The sequence below is a fragment of the Ziziphus jujuba genome, chromosome 10 (genome assembly GCF_031755915.1).
Source record: "Ziziphus jujuba cultivar Dongzao chromosome 10, ASM3175591v1".
NCBI lineage: Eukaryota > Viridiplantae > Streptophyta > Magnoliopsida > Rosales > Rhamnaceae > Ziziphus > Ziziphus jujuba.
Genome location: NC_083388.1, coordinates 25,615,803 through 25,633,963, shown reverse-complemented (window position 1 = coordinate 25,633,963; position 18,161 = coordinate 25,615,803). Strand labels below are relative to the sequence as shown.

Here is an 18,161-nt window from a genome sequence, read left to right as displayed (position 1 = left end):
TGTCAATGCCCACTTTCAAACGCGTGTCAGTATTGATTCTTTTCCTTTTCGCCATTTGTCTTCTTTAATTTCTCTTTTGGCTGCCTCCTCAAAACCACTTTCATGGGTTTTAACTTTCTGCTTCTGGTTTCAAACAAAACCCTTTGGATTTCGAACTTCCGTTGGATACAAGTAAGTTTCATTGCCGCTTCAAGATTTCACCATGGGAGTCGATTTTCATCCACCCAAGTAGCAGTACGCTGATCGAGCTGGAAAATCAGGTAAATGGTTTATGGTCTGTTTATTATTTTACAAGAAAAGTTTGGAACATTTTTGTTTTCAGAGATTTTGATGATGACCCATTTATGATAAGAAGCTTTTGGGAAACTTTAGTTCAATTGGTTCTCTTTTCGTTTTCTCCGAGTTACAATCAGAAGTTTGGGCATTCTAACTACTGTGAAAAACCTTAAAAGTTTCTGTTTTTTAATTGATTATGGGTCTCTTATAATTTTTTATTTTTATTTTTTATAATTACTTGTGCTCGTGATTACATTTTGAGCTAGGCATGGTTTAATTTCTTTTGAAATTAATATGGTGGGTTTTTTAAATCTTCAGTCTTGCTCCTAGCTTTTTCATTAATTACTTTCTATGCAAGCAAACAGAGAAATAGAAGAAAACATATGATAAATTTCTCACATTTTTCCTTTTTTTTTTTTTTTTTTTTTTAAAAAAAAATTCTAGGATGGAAGACCCGAATGACGAGTGGGAAATTCAGGAATATGAATCCAAAAGTTATAACAGAGGAGGCAGGGTGAGTTGGATCTTGAACAAGGGTTTGGGACTTGGTAAGAAAATATTGGTGACTGGAGTTTTGTTCTCCTCTGCACCATTGGTTCTTCCACCGCTGGTGATTGTTTCCGCAATTGGGTTTGCTGTTTCAGTTCCTTCTGGGGTTTTCTTGGCTAGCTATGCCTGCGCTCAGAAGCTAATGAGCAAGTTGCTCCCGAGGCCTGCACCTCGTCTGTTGGAATACGGAACTGCGAGTAACGACAATGAAGAAGAAATCTATTTGGAAGAAGGAGGAGATGCATGCTTAGAGGAAAGCATAGACATGCAGAAGGAAGAAGAAGAGGAGAAGGATGATAGAAGAGGAGGAATTGAGACAAGAGTTGAATTGTCAGAGAAGGAAAATAATGAAATTGAAGAATGGGATGCAAGGAAGGAGGGGGAGGAGGACTATCATGAGGAAGAGAGTGTTGAAATGAATGAGGAGGAAAATATTGAACGTTTTGAAGATCTTGTTAAAACAGTAGAGAAGAACAACGATGAAAATGAAGATGGGAAAGCAATGGACAGGGGCGATATTGGGGAAAAAGATGTGAAAAGGAATGAAATAGAAGAAACTGGGGATGTCGATCATGTTAAATTAGTAGATAAAGAAAAAAATGAAGAAGGGAAAGGCAAAGAGGAGAAGGGTTATGCACAAGAGGGTGTTAGAAGGAATAATGCCCAAGATCGAGAAGAAAAGGTTGATGTACATGTTATTAATGTTGAGGAAAATGGGTATCAGGAAGATGATGGTGAATATCTAGATTTGGTGGATGACCATTTGGAGGTAACTAATGGGGTCCAAATTGAAGGTGACAGAGAGGAGTACAAGGAAGAAACCTTGCCACATGAAAGAGAGAATGAAGAGCCAATCAAGGTGCATGGAGTTGTTCTGGATTTGGATGAGGGTGATGAAGAAAAGGAAGGTGCAACAATTGAAGTAACTACTGTAGTAATGGAAGAAAATGTGGATCAAGCAAGAGCAAATGATATTGAAGAAGAGGAAATAGAGAAAGAGACGACAGGGCTACTTGAAAGAATCAGGGATGAGGGAAATGCTGATGATCCTGCAGAGAAGGAAAAACTTGATGTTCAAAAACCACAAGGAGTTGAAGACAATGGAGATCGAAGGATTACTGCAAAAGTTGAAGATATAGAGATACCAGTTGAAGATAAAATTGTTCATAGTGAAGTAAATACTATAGTAATTGAAGAAAAGGGGGATCAAGCAAGACCAAATGATAGTGAAGAGGAGGAAATAGAAAAAGAGATGACAGGGTTGCTCGAAAGAATCAGGGATGAGGGAAAAGTTGATGATCCTGTAGAGAAGGAAAAACATGATGTTGAAAAAACACAAGGAGTTGAAGGGAATGGAAATCAAATGATTACTACAAAAACTGAAGCAATGGAGATACCAGCCGAAGATGAAATTGTTGATAGTGATGTTGGATTGGGAAAATGTACTGGGATTATAGAAGAAGAAAGAGCACAAAGAAATATCAAGGAAGTAGCGAAAGAAGGTCAAGAGATGCAAGATATGGAATACAAGAACGATTTAAATGATGTAACAGGGGATGTTGGCATGGGAGAGGAGCAAATACCTGTTGTTAACAGCTCATCAACATTACAAGAAGGAAAACCCGAGGATAATGTTGATGATGCAAATTCATCGAAGAAGAAAATTGTTGCTCTAACGAATGCAGATGCAGGGGAGATTGGGAATAAAAGTGGGTTTGATGACCAAAACGTAGCTAAAGGAAAATACTCATATGCAGTTAATGAGACTTCTAAGGGTAAAAGCTCTTAACTTACAATTGGTTTGCCACATGGTGTTCTTTTTTGACATGGGATTTCTCTGCACTTTGAAGTACTATTGTTCTAGTTTGGACTGATGGTTTTGCAAAATGTTCAACTTACTTGTGTGATAAAACTGCAGATTCTATGGATCATGCTGCTTCACTTAGGAAAGATGATTCTAAAGATGCTGGAATTTCCTCTGCAAAAGAAGTCCCCATGCCTTCGAATGAGGTCAGAAATTTATGTTTGATCCTAGTATAGAACTTACCGTAATTGGATGGATGATCCATTGGGATGAAAAACAAATTTGAAAGTCCATGCCTTTTTAGGTTTATGCATCATAAGATCCTTAGCATCTCGCTTTTGCTTATTGTAATTGACTGCTATTTCATCTCATATTAAGTATTTAAGAAAAAAGGAGAAGAAGAAGAAGTGGAAGAAGAACTTGGCCAAAAAATGAAGTGCGTTCAAGGACAAAAAATAGTGAGAGGTACTGGAAGTGCCACTCTGATGATGTGCTTCCTTTCTTCTGCTTCTTCAATAAAACCATATTTTTGGTAACTGAAGTTAATTCTTACTCCATCACATGATATTTAATGCATTTCTAAGTCTTAATTTGGAAATCTTATATCTAGATTTGAATTCATCCATAACCATGAAAATGCTTATCTGAGAAGTAGATTTTATATTGCAGACTTTTCTCTTAGAGTAAAGATAGAGTGAGTGATTATTAGATTATCTACAATGTTCTCTAGCTTTCAAATTAAGTCTAAGACTTTCATCTCTCTACAAGAATCCCCATCTTGAACACAAACCGTGCTAAACTAAACTCGCTCTCCTCCTCTACAAACCATAACCTTTTGAACTATCTTGTAACTTTCATTGTTAAATCTATTTCTCTATTCAGCAAATAAGACACTGATCTGTTGGCCTAGAATTTTGGAACTTTTAACTACTTCTTTCAAACTTATAATTTTCATATTTGAAACTGTTAGAGTTTGTGACCCGAATTCTTGTTGACCCGACCCGAAAAGCTCGCGGTGCGACCCATTTGGTAAAACTAAATTTTGGAGAAAAATTTGGGGCTCAGTGGTGGAAGCGGAGGTCTCGGACCTCCGATGGACCTGTTCAATTTTAGGGTTTCTTATGTACTATATATTTTTGGTTTTCGGTTGAAATTAGGGTTTAGAAGGTATTGCGCAGTCAGGCTCACCTTTTGTACCAATCTTTCGATATTGGATTTGTTTCTCCCTGCCCGTGGTTTTTCCCGTCAAGGGTTTCCACGTTAATTGTGTGTTTGTTCTTCGCTTTCTTTGTTTCCGTTGCTATTTGTTTTTTTTTTCTCCCAATTTCGTAACAGAAACTTCTATTTGCTGATGGTTAAAGGACTAACTATTGCAGCCGCAGGAAGTGTACAATGAGGAAAAGATATGGGAACAGATTGAGGCGATGAGAAGTATAATAGGATACAAAGTGACACCCCAGAAAACATGCATGGAGGAACTTAAGGCTCTCTATGTCTTCACTGGTGTGGAACCCCCAGCATCATTCAAAGACCCTTATGATCTCATTGAAGTTAACAGCAAACTTCGGTTTCTCATGTCCATAATTGGACTTAAATAGACTACAATCTGTAATTGTTTAGATGGCTTGTATTTTTAGACTTCCCAAGTGTCTGTTTCTGGGTGCATTCTGTACACGTGTTAAAAACAACGTTTCTTTAGTTTCATTTTGGGAATTGCTTGCTTTGCATGGTAAATTTAGCTACAATACATTTTGTGGTGTTAATTGAAATGAATGAGAATGCATGTTATAATCTGTTTCATTTTCTGAAATCTGATTTGTGTACAAATATTATTTGTTAGTTTGTCTTGCATGCTCGCTATAGTAACGCTGATAATATACTATAGAACTGGTAAGTGGAGGGGACAAAATCTTTTGGAATTGTTTGATTTGTTTTCTAGAATATGATTGTGGTAGTAGTAACCACACACACACATAATTATTTATAAAAATAATAATAATAGAAAAAATAATATATTAATGCCCGTCAAATGTGTTAAACTTTTTATCTTTTGAGAGTTAACACAAAGTTTAACGTGATTTTCTCTTATAATATAACAACGTATTTAGTGTGGAAAAAACATTATGAAAATTATGTACATATACATTTAAAAAAACAAAAAATGGAGCTTGAAACATTATAATTTTATTATTTCATCAAGAGAAAAGAATACATCAGCATAAGAATAATAATGGAAAGTATATACACATTCTAAAATCAATTTTTTTTTCCTAATTTTATTATTTAAAAGAAAATTAAGTTTCAAAAAAATTGCCAAGGTCATTATTCAAATTCATGCATAAAATTTTTTAATTTAACATGTGGGAAAAACCTTAATAATAATAAATCGAGTTGGGTCCGTTTGGGCTTATACTCCCAATTTCACAAACACTATTATGGGCTTGATTGGAAACTGGAAGTCCATTCCATTATACCGCACGTGAGGTGAACCGAGCACGTGCAAACACAGTGAGAAGCCAGAGATGTCGGCCATTGTTGATCGGACGGAGATAACAAAAAGAAAAACACTGTTTACTTAAAAAAAAAAAAAAGCGTCGCAAAGGGTTTCTGTTCTCCTTCCTCAGATCGAAGCGTTTGACCCATTCTTCTCTTTCTTTATATGGTTTATTTTTTTAGAGAGAGAAAGTGATCCACAAAGAGAGAGAGAGAGAGAGGGAAGCGAAATGATTTTTTGATAATTACTTTATATAATTATTTGTCTTGAAATGAGTGATTGAATGAGAACCCCGCCATCTTTGCTCTCTCTCACAATTGACTCGGCACTCTTTAATATCTCTAACATCTCTGATCTCTCTCCACTCCCTGATCACATCCTTCTCGACCTTTTCCTGGTAACTCCTTTCTATCTCTCTTCCTTTCATCGTTTCTTGTAAGAAAAAGTTTTGATCTTTTTTTTTTTTTTTTTTTTTGATGTTTCACTTTTACCTGAGAATATTATGCACCTTACTTTGAGTTAAAAAATTGGTTATGTGAAATGGGCAAGCGTGATTCAGTTACTAAATGGGTTACGTTGACTTTTTGGAATCATGATGTTAATCGGCGGATTTTGATTTTGATTTATGTCTTACTAAAATTCCTTTTTTCTTTTATAATCTTTTTGTATGATGGGTTTTCTTTATTACTGTTATTTTCTTTGTTTTCCTCGTTTTTGATTCTAGTTAAAGGTGCCCATTATATTAATTGTAGTATGGCTGACTATGTAGAAATCATACACTTTTTTTTATGCTGGTATTGATTCGTTTTAGCCTATGTTTTAGATCGATACATCAAAAAAAATTTGGGAGTATATGGAATTGGGTTCTCTACTAACCATTTCGATTTCAGATTTGCCTATATTACTCGTTGGCGAGGTTTTTCCTTCTTTTTTTTCCCTTTTTTTTTTTTTTTCTTTTTGGGAAGATTAAAGAATTATTACCTTGTAGTATATATGTCTTACGATCAGATCATAGGTTCATCTAAGGCAGAATTAATCATAATAACGATTGTTTTAACTCATTTCTAGTATCTCGTAGCATGGGTTGTATGCTTTATGTTTAAGAAGAATCCTGGGGTTCCTTAATGCTCCTTAATCAGTTGAGAAAATGGCTTTATCCACATTTAGAACAATTAAAAGTTTTTTACCTTGATCTCATAGTACTACTTTTCAACCAATGCACCATACTAGCATACTAGACCAATAGTCTTTTAAACTACATTGGACTTGTTCCTCACAGAACTTGATTTTCTTGACTCAACAACTCCATTGATGTCTTTCGAATAACTAATGAGATGTCAAAAGAAGTAACCCCCTGCAGTCCCTTCATTGAACATACGTGACAAGGGATGGACAATCAACAGTGGATCATGTTTGCGCATAAAAATTGTCGGTAGTGGTAGTCATGTGGAAGATGCTGCTTTTGGAGATTTGGAATTTCCACTCACCTAAATTTGCAAGACTTTGGTTTTTCTTTTAGACTCCATCTTCTGAATGCATTTAAATTCAGTGGCTGTCTTTATGAACACTAAATATTTGATATTTTATTTTATTTATTAATTTTATTATTATTTTTTTTTTGGTTCTGGACTTGAAAGAGAAGAAACCACAAGACATCAAAAGAAGATTGAAATAGTGAACTAAAAACTTTGGCATTTGTTCTGCCATGTGGATTCTTTAATTTCTGCTTGTTATTTATCTTGACTATTTTGCATTTCTATAGTATTTTGCATGCCCCTTAGCCTTCAATTTTAATATGTTTTGAATGATAAACAACACCCTTTAATAGCACTTACTTTTATGCTATCCAGAGAACTTTGAAAGCTGGAAAGCTTAACGAGAAAGTTCTCAAGTTGTTCTTGGCAACTGGCAAAGATGAAGTCCTTGCACTAATTCAGGCTCTTAATATCCGGCAGAATCTCATCCCTGTACTTCCTACAAGTAAGTCTTTTTTGTAAATTCCAGTGTCCTGTCCTTCCCTTATGCTTTGTACTAGTTTGCTTACTTCAAATTTCCTTTGGCAGGATGCTCAGAAAAGTTCTGAATTTAGTAGTGTTTGTGTGAGTGAACTTCCTAACTTTGTGAAGACATACTAGCTGCCTTAAGGAGGGTCACGTTCTTTCTTTCTCACTTTATATTCTGAAACATTTTCAAGATGTCTCACTCACATATCAATGTCAAGGATGATGAGGTTGATATTGTGATCGCAGCACTCCGTTCTGACCTGACATCGTTCCTGAACGAATGGAGACCAATATTCTCTCGATTTCACTTGATCATAGTCCAGGACCCTGATCTGAAAGAGGAACTCCATTTATCAGAAGGCTTTAACATTGATATTTATAAAAAATCTGATATAGACCGAATAGTGGGTTCCTCCAGTTCCACTGTCTTCACTGGTTACTCATGCAGGTATTTTGGCTTTCTTGTGTCCCAGAAGAAATACATTGTCTCTATTGATGATGACTGCATGCCAGCCAAGGACAAAGATGGTTCTTTAGTAGATGTTGTGGCCCAGCATATATCCAATCTGGCAACTCCAGCTACTCCCTTCTTTTTTAACACACTGTATGATCCTTTCCGAAAGGGAGCAGATTTTGTTCGTGGTTACCCATTCAGCCTACGTACTGGGGTCACATGTGCACTGTCATGTGGATTGTGGCTGAATTTGGCAGACTATGATGCACCCACACAAGCTCTCAAGGGAGGGCAGAGGAATTCACGATACGTAGATGCTGTGCTGACTGTCCCAGCTAGAGCCTTGATGCCTTTGAGTGGAATCAACATTGCTTTCGACCGTGAGTTGGTGGGCCCAACTTTGTTCCCGGCTTTTAGATTGGCAAAGGAGGGGAAGTTTAGGTGGGAAACAGTGGAAGATATTTGGAGTGGAATGTGTGCAAAGGTTATATGTGATCATCTTGGGCTTGGTGTGAAAAGTGGACTTCCCTATGTATGGAGAACAGAAAGGGGCAATGCCATCGATAGCTTGAAAAAAGAGTGGGAAGGGGTGAAGCTGATGGAGGAAGTGGTTCCTTTCTTTCAGTCAGTAAGGTTGAATCGAGAAATAGTTAAAACAGAGGATTGTGTACTGGAGGTTGCAAAACAGGTGAAGGAGCAGCTAGGTCAATCGGATCCTGTATTTACTCGTGCTGCTGAAGCAATGGTGGAGTGGGTGAAGCTTTGGAAGGAAGTGGGATCCAGTTAGAGGAATTAATTGTTAAATCTGGTGCTGCTTTTTTTCCTCCTACAGTTTACTTATAATTCACGTTTACCTGTGTTGTTGGTGTTTGATTTGCCCCTTTTTTACTGATTTGTAGCTGACTAAAATAGTATGATATGTGGGGTCGAAATAATGACGCCATATTTATTTGTTGCTATGACAATTTTTATAGTATTGGAGTGTTCCTTGTTACATTGCAATTCAATGGTCAAAATGTAGTCATGGATTTATAATATTGGAGTGTTTCTTGTTACTTTTTTTCCCCCTCTGTTTATCATTTTATATTTGGATTAGTACAAGAAAATACTGAACCACTGCTGCATTGGTAAAAGAGTTGTTTAAAGAAGTTGACATCTGCTGATCAGAATTTAGAATTATTTTATTATTTTAAAAGATAAGCTTTCATACATCCATGCATGTTGACTTAGAAGCTTGTATACTGTTCCGTACGGTTACCCCTTGTTTATGCCCCGTTTGGCATGCCTTTTAAAAATAAGTGTTTTCTTAGAGTTAATACAGAAATGCGTACAAGCAAAGCTAATGAGATATAGTTTCTCTTTGAATCTCTTCTTAAAGGAGAAGCAAATTCAAATGCCCTCTCAAACGACGTCTGAATATATATCTTGGGCCAGAAAAAGCCATGCCGTTTCTTGGGTTGCACGTTTCTCTGTTTTCATAAAAAGCCCAATCAAAGTGCCTTTCTAAAGAAAATAATACAACCAAAGCAGTAGAACAAGAGCATCTTGGCAATTACTGCAAAGTCACGTCAGTTTGCAACGTCTTGGAATTGTGAAAAGCTCAAGTCATTTGATATTGATATGTATCCCAAGAGTAATGTGATCTTTCCAAAAAAACTTTGATATATTGGCAACAATCAACCAGCTACATACATACATGATGTCAAAACAAAAATCAGCCGGCAGAACTTTAGCATTTTTATTTTCTATTTTTATACTGGGGTGGGGATTCAAACTCTTGGATTTGACAGTTAAATAGTTACTATGCTTTAAGAGCTTTTTGAAGTGAAGACAAGCAAGCATACAAAAAGATAATAACGCATTAACATGTGCAATTGTGCATTTCATAAGTTCATAACTTGTCGATTTCACAAAGCAATAAATAAATAAATAAATGGTCTTTTACTCTCAGTAGTGATAAATAACCAGTTGGATAAGTATATCGGTACTAATTAACTAGTAACGACATATCAACAATTATAAAATAAAATAAAATAAAAACCTTGAATTGAAATAATTGAACTTTATCACATTAAATTTAAAGCAAAAACCAAATATACTGAAAACAAGTTATACAGAATAATTGCCAAATAGTAACTGTCCTGAAATACTGAGTCCTGTTTGACTGTTAAAGGGTTAAATTTTCCAACCAATCAAATGCGGAAAATGCTCTGATCTCCACTGCACAACGCAAAGTTGGTTATATATAGAGAGTTTCTCCTTACATACCCAGCTTATTAAGACAAAATTCTTGATTAGTTTGATAACACCAAATCCTTAAATAGAGATCGAAAAGAAAGCAAATTAACTTGGAAAAATCATGGCAAGCTTTAGCCTGGTTACCAGCCTCCCAAAATTTGCTCATGTTGGAGGAACAATTGCAAGGAGATGTATGTACAAACCCAGCAGTGTCTTTTTGCCTGTTGCCCATAGACGCATGCAAGTAAGTCTTTCTCAATTAGAAGTTTCTGAAATTCTATACTAATCATAACCATAAAGACATAATCTATAAATTATACGTGTGTGTATATATATTTATATATACATATATACATATATATGTTGATTAATGTATTGTGAATTACCATGCACAGACACAGGCACGCTCACATCAAGAAGCTTCAGCAGCAAAAGCCAAAGAAGCAGTACAAGAAGGGGTAAAGCAAGCCAAGGAGACTGGTCAAAATATCAAAGATACTGCTGCCTCTGCTGCTGACAATGTAAGATTAATTACATCTATACATTTCAAATTATATATATATATATGAGTGAAGCTACGGTACAGACCGTCCACATGCGGATCCACCTCAAAATCTATACTTCAAAAAAAAAAAAAAAATCGATTTTGCAGTTACATGCACAAAGCAAAACCGATGCTTTTTCTTAAGCATCGGCTCCGTATGCGAATGAACAGCACTTTAGAATTACCCTCTACATTTAATTTTTCTATAATGGACATTTACACCCACATTATGTTATGTGTGATCAGGTCCCATATACATCATCACATAATGTGACCATAATGTGGGCCTTTACGTTTAACATAGCAAGACTGTATGTAAGTTTTCTATTTATATATATGTATATATGGATTGGCATTATTGCAGGTTACCCAAAAGGCTAAAGAGATGGCAGGAAAGGTGAGTGAAACAGCCCAAGATGTGGCGGAGAAAGCAAAGCAGACAGCGCAAGACGCTTGGGGAACTGCTAAAGACACAGCCCAGAAGGCCAAAGATACCGTGATAGGCAAGGCTGAAGAGTCTAAAAATTGTGTCCAAGAAAAAGCCGAGCAAGTGAAAAAGACCATGAATTAATTAATTCATGCCCTTTAGAATATTAAAGCTCATCTCTGGAGATTTTATTTGTTTGTTTTTTCTTCCCTTTTATATCTCCATTGATTAATGGGGGCTACATTTCAGTTTGATTTAATCATTTTTTTTATTTTTTATTTTTTATTTTTGAATTTTCAATTCAAGATATATATATATATATATATATATAGTGGGGTGTATGTAGTTTTTTGCCTTTATTTTTTTCATGTCAGATGTAGAAGGAAATGCTACTTCTTACTTCTCAGCGTGCTAATAAATCCTTTCTCATCTGTAAAACTACTGCGCATTACTGAACTGGGTTTAATGAGATCTGAGCTGTAATATCTCTGTTTATCAGTTTATGATTCATGCTTGATGACAACGGTGATTTTTTTTATATGGTTATTATTCATCATAAAATAGTTGTATTAAACTTTTTTTCTAGTAATTAATTACTGGTCTGTAAGTATTTGAAATTACATGAAGGATAAATAATGGTTGGGATTTTGTTAAATTTCAAGCCGGTCAAAAATATTATTAAAAAAACGTTGCAATAACTAAAGGCATCGATGTTTGTTTTATAAGATGTTAGATTTTGTCAGGACTACTAATTTTTGGCAACAAAATAGTATGACTAAATTCACCATTTCGAAGACGAAATTTATGTGGCTAAAAAGGGCGTGACAAAGGAAAATATTAACATTGTTGAAAAGCAAAATATAACCGACCAATGAGTATAATACAAAATTATACAAAACTAATTAATTTGTTTCACATTAGTATTTTTTTTTTTTTGGGGTAAATTGTTTCACATTAGTTAGTATGCAAAAAGTTGGTGAATAAATTGGTATTATGAAATCATATGTGATTTTTTTTTACACATTGATATTTTGTATGGTAATGATTTAAACATTGATATTAATTAATTGCCAATGCTATGGATGGAGCTTTCAAGCCTTTACAATTTTCCTTTGTTTAGACCATGTGACAATACTTATCATGCTTTTTTCTATCTTTCCCATTTAATATCTTAAAAAAATGTTTCCAAAAGTATGAATGGAACAAATCATATTTGGAGTGAAAATCCAATTAGCAATCTTCTATCCTGAACAAATCATCTTGGAAGTGAAAATCCAATTACCCATCTTATATCCTTGAATCTCTTTAAGGCAGGTACAGAACAGTTTCAAGCTTTTACCATATTTGGCTCCATTGATGAATATATTGAACAAATATGAATCTAAGAATTCCAAATAATTAATTAGCATATAATTAATTTTAAAAAAATAAAATTGGTCTACTTTTTTATGGGTATTGATGAGAGACATGCATGAAGCCACATGAATTTTAATAGACATTTGTTACAATACAGTTTAAATATGTAAAACATAGCCATTTTAAATTATATAAAACTTCCATGTGTCAAAAGCTGTTTTGAGTACTCAGAGAGAATCAAATTAAACAAGCAATTGCAAGTTCGAAATTTTCTCAGTATTAATTGCAACAGGCATTTAATTACTCTCTCTTTTTTTTTCCCTCATTTTTTTAAAAATTATTTTTGCTGAATTGGCTTTACTTTCTTTTATTCAATCTACTTAGAATCTATACTATTCCATTATAAGCCATGGTTGGCTCTAGAGAAGAGAGAGGTTCTTAAGGACAAGGTTAGTCTTCAATTATAAATTTACTCAAAACTTATAGAGATGGCCTTGGAGATATCAATCTCACCCTCTAGTCATCTTTTTACCCACTTTTTCTGGTTCTTTTTCTCCCTCATAGAAAGAATCATTTTTCTAGATGATTCTTTCTCTCTGCCTATTTAAGCTTTTTTTTTTTTTTTTTTTTTTTGGTAGATGAAACTTTTTCTTCGTTTGACTCGTTAAGCCTTTTTTTCTCACTTGTATATTCTTGTGTATTTATGTAGTCATATTTGGTTGTTTTGCTTTCTCTAATTTCTCTTTCAAAAATTTTAACTTGTAGGATTTGAAAGAGAGTTTTATCTTGATTTGAATTCCCTGTAAGTAAGTTATATGATTTCTTTTACTTCATTTAAACATTTTTTTTTTTTCAAAAAAAGAGCTAGCTTCATTAGAGATGGCCATGGTAGACAGAGTTATGCCTTAGTTCATTTACATGTAATCTTCGTGATGCTCAATATTTTTTGTTATATCATGAATAAACTTAAATTTTTTATTCTTGTGCTCTATATTTTGCAAACTTGAAGCCCTATTTTGATATTGCAGGTCATGAATTTTGGTTCCTTGCTTGGCTAGATCATAATATAATCTATAATATTGCTATCATTTAAGTCGTGTAGACTGATCAAATAATTCTTTTTCTTCTTCTTTTGAAAGGACCGATGATCAATTCTTCTTGAAAATGACACCTGAATACACAATTTTCTTTTTGATCTTATTGGTTTGTGTACATAGGTGTTTTACTTTCGCAGAGCTTGAGAGATTTTTGATAGTATATGTACAAATTAGTGAATATATATCTTTTGAAAAAGAAATATGCACAAATTTAAAAAATTAAAAAATATATGTCAATGTACGTATCCATGCTTTATAGTCACAAAAAAAAAAAATCCATATATTTTATCTATGGATGTTTTCTAAGGGCATTTTCTTCGAATTTCTCAAACAATATATATAAATAAATGTTCAACTAAAACAATGTAAGACGTAAAAAAAATAAAGGCAAAATTCATGAAATTAACCACATTCAGGATGTTAGTTGTAAAAGTATCAGATTTTAGTGGCCAATTTTTTTCCATCAGAGCAAATAAAAACCAATTATTATTATAACTAAGCTTCTAATTGCAAACACCATCATTATACATAGGAAGTTTGCAGATTACTATAGTCAGATTCTTTTTTTTTTTTTTTCCTCTTTCTTTTTTCCTAAATTTTTGAAATGGAAAATTCGAACTTGTAATTTTTATTCTGATAAATAATGACTTTGTCACTAGACTGTCTCTAAAAAGACTAACCATCTAAAGTTCATTAATTTAACTTTTCATACCTCCTTTGCTGGTTTAAAGCAAAGACCCATTTGATTAGTTACTCTTTCTATATTATTTTTTTGGTTAGAAATTTGTTTGATTTTGGGTTTTTAATACTCTTAGGTGTTGTAATTATTTTACTTCTCCATTTTGCATACTTTCAGGAACTTGGGAGTCAATTAATCCTAGTATTTGCAATGGCAACAGCGGGGGAGACCTTTAAACATGTGGGCAATGGAGAGGTAATTAATTGCTAAATCTATTTTAGTTATCTATAATATCCTTTCTCTAATTTGATCAATCAACTAAGACATGATATTCCTTATAAGTTTATAACAATTCCCAAGTCATAATTTACTTGGTTTGCCTATGCAAACAAAAATTTTAGCAAAATTACCAACATTATTCATTTTTTTCCATAGAAATAATGATGTAAACCATTTTCATTGTCATTATCATTGTTGTTATCATTATTGTTAATATTGTTATGGTCATCAATATTTTGCAAAATATGGTATGACCAAAATGTATCTATGAACTTGAAGAAAATGAGCTTTTGGTCCTAGAAACGGAGCAAATCAAAATGTACATGAACACATATTCTGATTAATCATATGGAATGCAGCCTTAAGAGTTATATATAATATGAGTTGAAATTTGATTGGCAGGAGCATATGGAAGAGGGACATGGAGAGTCATCATCATCCTCTTCTTCCTCAGATATTGGAAGTAATGAATTACCTGATCAACAAAATCAACCCAATTCTAATCATCAGGATCTAATTACTCAAACTGCATCATCATTGCTTCAAGCTGCTGGGTAAGATATATATATTCTGTATTTGCTTATAATACTTTTCCAATTTGTCTTCATGCTCATTGTATTGGGCCTAAAATGTTTGTTCAAATTATCTATAGACCTCTAGCAATATTTGAATCGTCTGCTGTACCTGCAACCATTCAACATGTTGGTATTCCACAGCTGCAACAATCCAATGGTGCTGCATCACATGTACTCTTCCCTCCATCTGCAGTAGGGTTTTCTAGACCTTTTTTCTTCCTAGTTACGATTTATATATACATAAAAGTCGTGTATATAAAACAATTTTTTTAGGTGGAGTCATCTCAGCCAGAAATTCAATTACTGAATCCTGAGCAAGACATGGGTTTGATCCTTCGAAACCATTCAAATGTTCCTTCACAAAATGGCGATATTCAAACTGAACAAGAAATGAGTTTGATGCTTCGAGACCATCAGATGATCAGTAACCTTTCAGCTTCTCGAACTACCATTCATGCTGATCACTTGGTTCCGTACGTAAATCATTATTTTTTTATACTTTTATTCGGAAATTATAGTGGAAATAATTAAACTGATGTGTTTTATGGGAATTTCGAAACTTGGCATTAAAAATTGATTATAGGTCTCAAACAATGGGAATGGTGAATCATGGCTATATGTACCCTATCGATCAACCAATTCGAAATTTTGCAAATGTTTTTGGGAGCATTAATACTTACCATCTTCCTACATCGAACTTGCCTCCAGAGTTTCGTTTGGAGTCATCCTCTAGGCTCCAGCTGCCCCATGTCCAGCAACCACCTTCTCAAGTATATCAATTAGGACACTCTCTCTTTGTTTTTCCAGTTACATTTCTATAACATGCGTTAGATATGTTGAAATTTAAAATGATGGTAAAGCTTGCTGTTTTTTTATTTATGCTTTACATATATATATATATATATATATATATGTTCCATAGGCACCACCTGAAAGTGCAAATGGTGTATCCTCCTTCATGAAGACACAATGGACTAATTGGCAACCCCAGAATCCAATTTCTATGCTTGAGTCTTCAACTGCAATCGGGTAATTTCAAGTTTCTCAACTTCTCTGTATCGGTTTTCTAATCGATTTTAATCTGCTCCCAACTGTTACTATCTTGATGACATGAATTTTTCAAATTATGAGCTTCCTAGCACTTTTTTGTGTAAAAGTAGAGTAAAACTACAACTTGGTCTAAAACATGTTTACCATGTTTAAGACTATGCTTTACATGAAAACATTAGTATGTTTTCACTACTCATCAGCGCAAGTTCTAACTTAATAACAGATCATCACAAGAAATTCAGTTCCAAGGATTGCTGAATCAATCTAACACCGGAACAAGTAACTTTTATCCAAGTGCAGGCACTACAGCAAGTCAAATTCCAGTCCCAAACCTGCCAATTCAGCAAGTATACATGCATATTTCATCATTGGTGCTCTGCTTTTGTTTATTAAGTGTTTTCACCTACTGAATCCCTCCTTGTTCTTTTTACAGGGAATGAGCGGCTACAATGTTGGATCCTCGCTTCCTCTTCTTTTTGAAGGCCTGTCATCCAATTACAATAAAGTATGCTCTAAATAAGTCATAATCATGAAGCAAATGAATGCCTCTAGTTAAGCTTTTGAATTTAGTCATACCAGTAATACCTTCCATTTGGAGCTTCTCAACATTATTTGACGATTATGGCAACTAATTAAGCATAATCTCATAGAGTGGATGTTTGTGAGATCTAAACTGGTGTTCCTTTTCCACTGATTTTCCTGCTACCAAAAAAAAAAACTAATTAAACTTCTCCTCTTCACCATTTTCAGCAAGGAATGCAGGGAAATTTTGGGAATTCCATTCAATACGAATTTGGAGACTCATCAACAAGACCTGCAAAGGTACTGATTTTAGTTAACATACTTAATAGCTATTTGTATCCCCTAGCCTGTCAAGAAGGTCTTCTTATAAGCTTCTTCTTATATTATACCATTAATACATAGTTAAATTAAAAATGTTTAATTATAGATGAAAATTCCATGGCAAGATAACATTCCACCATCACCTAATCTTCAGTTGGCTAGTTGGATTTCTCAAGGTCAGGGTTCTCAAGGCCTTAACTTTAGCACATCTAATACCCAAATCTCAAGGTAAACTTCATTTTTCATTGTGATGATATATTATGTTTATCTGATTCCAATACAACAAAATTTCACCATTTTCATGAAAACTTTGACAAGGAAAATTTTTGTACTAGTAACAGGCCTATGAGGAACACAGTTTATGATCCAATGTATGAAGCAATGGGTTTACCGGTGGACCCTCATTTGCGCATGTTTGTAGCAAGGCGTGACACCGGTAATTATCAATTTATCTTTGTTCTTGCACATTAATTTTCATTACAAATGAAGCCTTTATATGTTACTTGATCTTCATGGTGGCTGCAGGAAATGAAGACCTATGAGCAGAGGATTTACCAGAGTCCTTTTTTATTAAAAGTTAGAAGTTTCTGTAACTATGACAAACTATACTGATGAGATGCTGTCTAATTATCATATATCTAGTATAACCATAATCTGCCCCACCAAAAAAAAAAAAAACAAAAAAACAAAAAAACAAAAAGAAAAACAAAAAAAACCAAATCCTTATAGCCTGTTTGGTTTGTGTCATTTCTGGTGGGGGATGTGAGATTTCACAGGAAGTTGAAGTCAATAATTCCTAATAGAAGAGTCAGTTTGAACTTTTGCAGGTAGGTTATACTAACTATCTGGCGTTGCAGAGTGTGCTTTGGATTTTCTTGAATGAAATAAAATCTAGACACAACCGCTTTTGGTTAATCTGGTTATATGCCTAGATTAAATCTGACACCATATATATTTGCTTGAAGCTTCTTGTTTATTATCACCGGTTTAATCTGCTTTCAAATGTTAAAGTATATGTAATTATTTGGGGATATTGTAATGCTGATGCAAGTTGGATGAATTAATTAATATTGAAAGCCCATTATTGTATATAATATATGAAAAATAATATTTGTAACCATATATCACTATTACCATTAAAATTCATATATTATCAATATTATCAATTAAAAATTATCATATAAATATATAAATAAATACTATTAATTAATAATTATTATATTAACAATAATCTTACTTGTGGCAAAAAACAACGCTTATATTATATTTATATATGTGCCAAGGCATGCATTTTAGCTTGTAACTTCCTTCATGAAACCATGAAAAAATGTACCCTACTCTTGAATATTGTACTCATATCTCTAATACACGTATATGGCCTGCACGTGTGCGTTTCGCATACGTAATAGAGACGGAGTGCAGCTCCCGGAATGTGTGGGCCCCCAAGCCACGCATATATTAGAGGTCGAAAATGCAATTCCCTCGGCGTACCA

At 34.0% G+C, this 18,161-nt stretch overlaps 5 protein-coding genes across 7 annotated transcripts; all 5 read left to right on the top strand.

The window, feature by feature from the left end:
- Positions 1-78: 78 nt before the first annotated feature.
- On the top strand, positions 79-4,439 carry LOC107412426 (uncharacterized). Of its 3 annotated transcripts, XM_025070938.3 has the most exons (5): positions 79-260; positions 721-2,600; positions 2,744-2,835; positions 3,008-3,094; positions 4,006-4,145. In XM_025070938.3, exons 2-4 carry the CDS (start codon positions 722-724, stop codon positions 3,062-3,064), a joined length of 2,028 nt encoding a protein of 675 aa, XP_024926706.2. In that variant the 5' UTR covers positions 79-260; position 721; the 3' UTR covers positions 3,065-3,094; positions 4,006-4,145. The 3 variants fall into 3 exon arrangements, with proteins under 3 accessions (XP_024926706.2, XP_048324015.1, XP_015875689.3); XM_048468058.2 differs by lacking the exon at positions 3,008-3,094 and having other exon boundaries at positions 81-260; positions 4,012-4,439; XM_016020203.4 differs by lacking the exon at positions 3,008-3,094 and having other exon boundaries at positions 83-260; positions 4,006-4,439.
- A 770-nt stretch (positions 4,440-5,209) lies between these two features.
- On the top strand, positions 5,210-7,328 carry LOC107412376 (uncharacterized). The gene is made up of 3 exons (XM_016020145.4): positions 5,210-5,520; positions 6,974-7,103; positions 7,187-7,328. Exons 1-3 carry the CDS (start codon positions 5,407-5,409, stop codon positions 7,204-7,206), a joined length of 264 nt encoding a protein of 87 aa, XP_015875631.2. The 5' UTR covers positions 5,210-5,406; the 3' UTR covers positions 7,207-7,328.
- On the top strand, positions 7,318-8,635 carry LOC107412431 (probable UDP-arabinopyranose mutase 5). Its single transcript, XM_048468059.2, has one exon. It carries the CDS (start codon positions 7,318-7,320, stop codon positions 8,365-8,367), a length of 1,050 nt encoding a protein of 349 aa, XP_048324016.2. The 3' UTR covers positions 8,368-8,635.
- Positions 8,636-8,763: 128 nt separating this feature from the next.
- Positions 8,764-11,325, top strand: LOC107412364 (uncharacterized protein At4g13230). Its single transcript, XM_016020126.4, has 3 exons — positions 8,764-10,062; positions 10,214-10,339; positions 10,727-11,325. Exons 1-3 carry the CDS (start codon positions 9,940-9,942, stop codon positions 10,931-10,933), a joined length of 456 nt encoding a protein of 151 aa, XP_015875612.2. The 5' UTR covers positions 8,764-9,939; the 3' UTR covers positions 10,934-11,325.
- A 3,282-nt stretch (positions 11,326-14,607) lies between these two features.
- On the top strand, positions 14,608-17,689 carry LOC112490671 (uncharacterized). Its single transcript, XM_025070896.3, has 11 exons — positions 14,608-14,754; positions 14,853-14,967; positions 15,049-15,248; positions 15,359-15,545; positions 15,698-15,804; positions 16,049-16,172; positions 16,259-16,330; positions 16,576-16,647; positions 16,775-16,896; positions 17,010-17,104; positions 17,194-17,689. The coding sequence occupies exons 1-11, from the start codon at positions 14,609-14,611 to the stop codon at positions 17,208-17,210; spliced, it is 1,257 nt and encodes a 418-aa protein (XP_024926664.3). The 5' UTR covers position 14,608; the 3' UTR covers positions 17,211-17,689.
- The last annotated feature ends 472 nt before the right edge of the window (positions 17,690-18,161 follow it).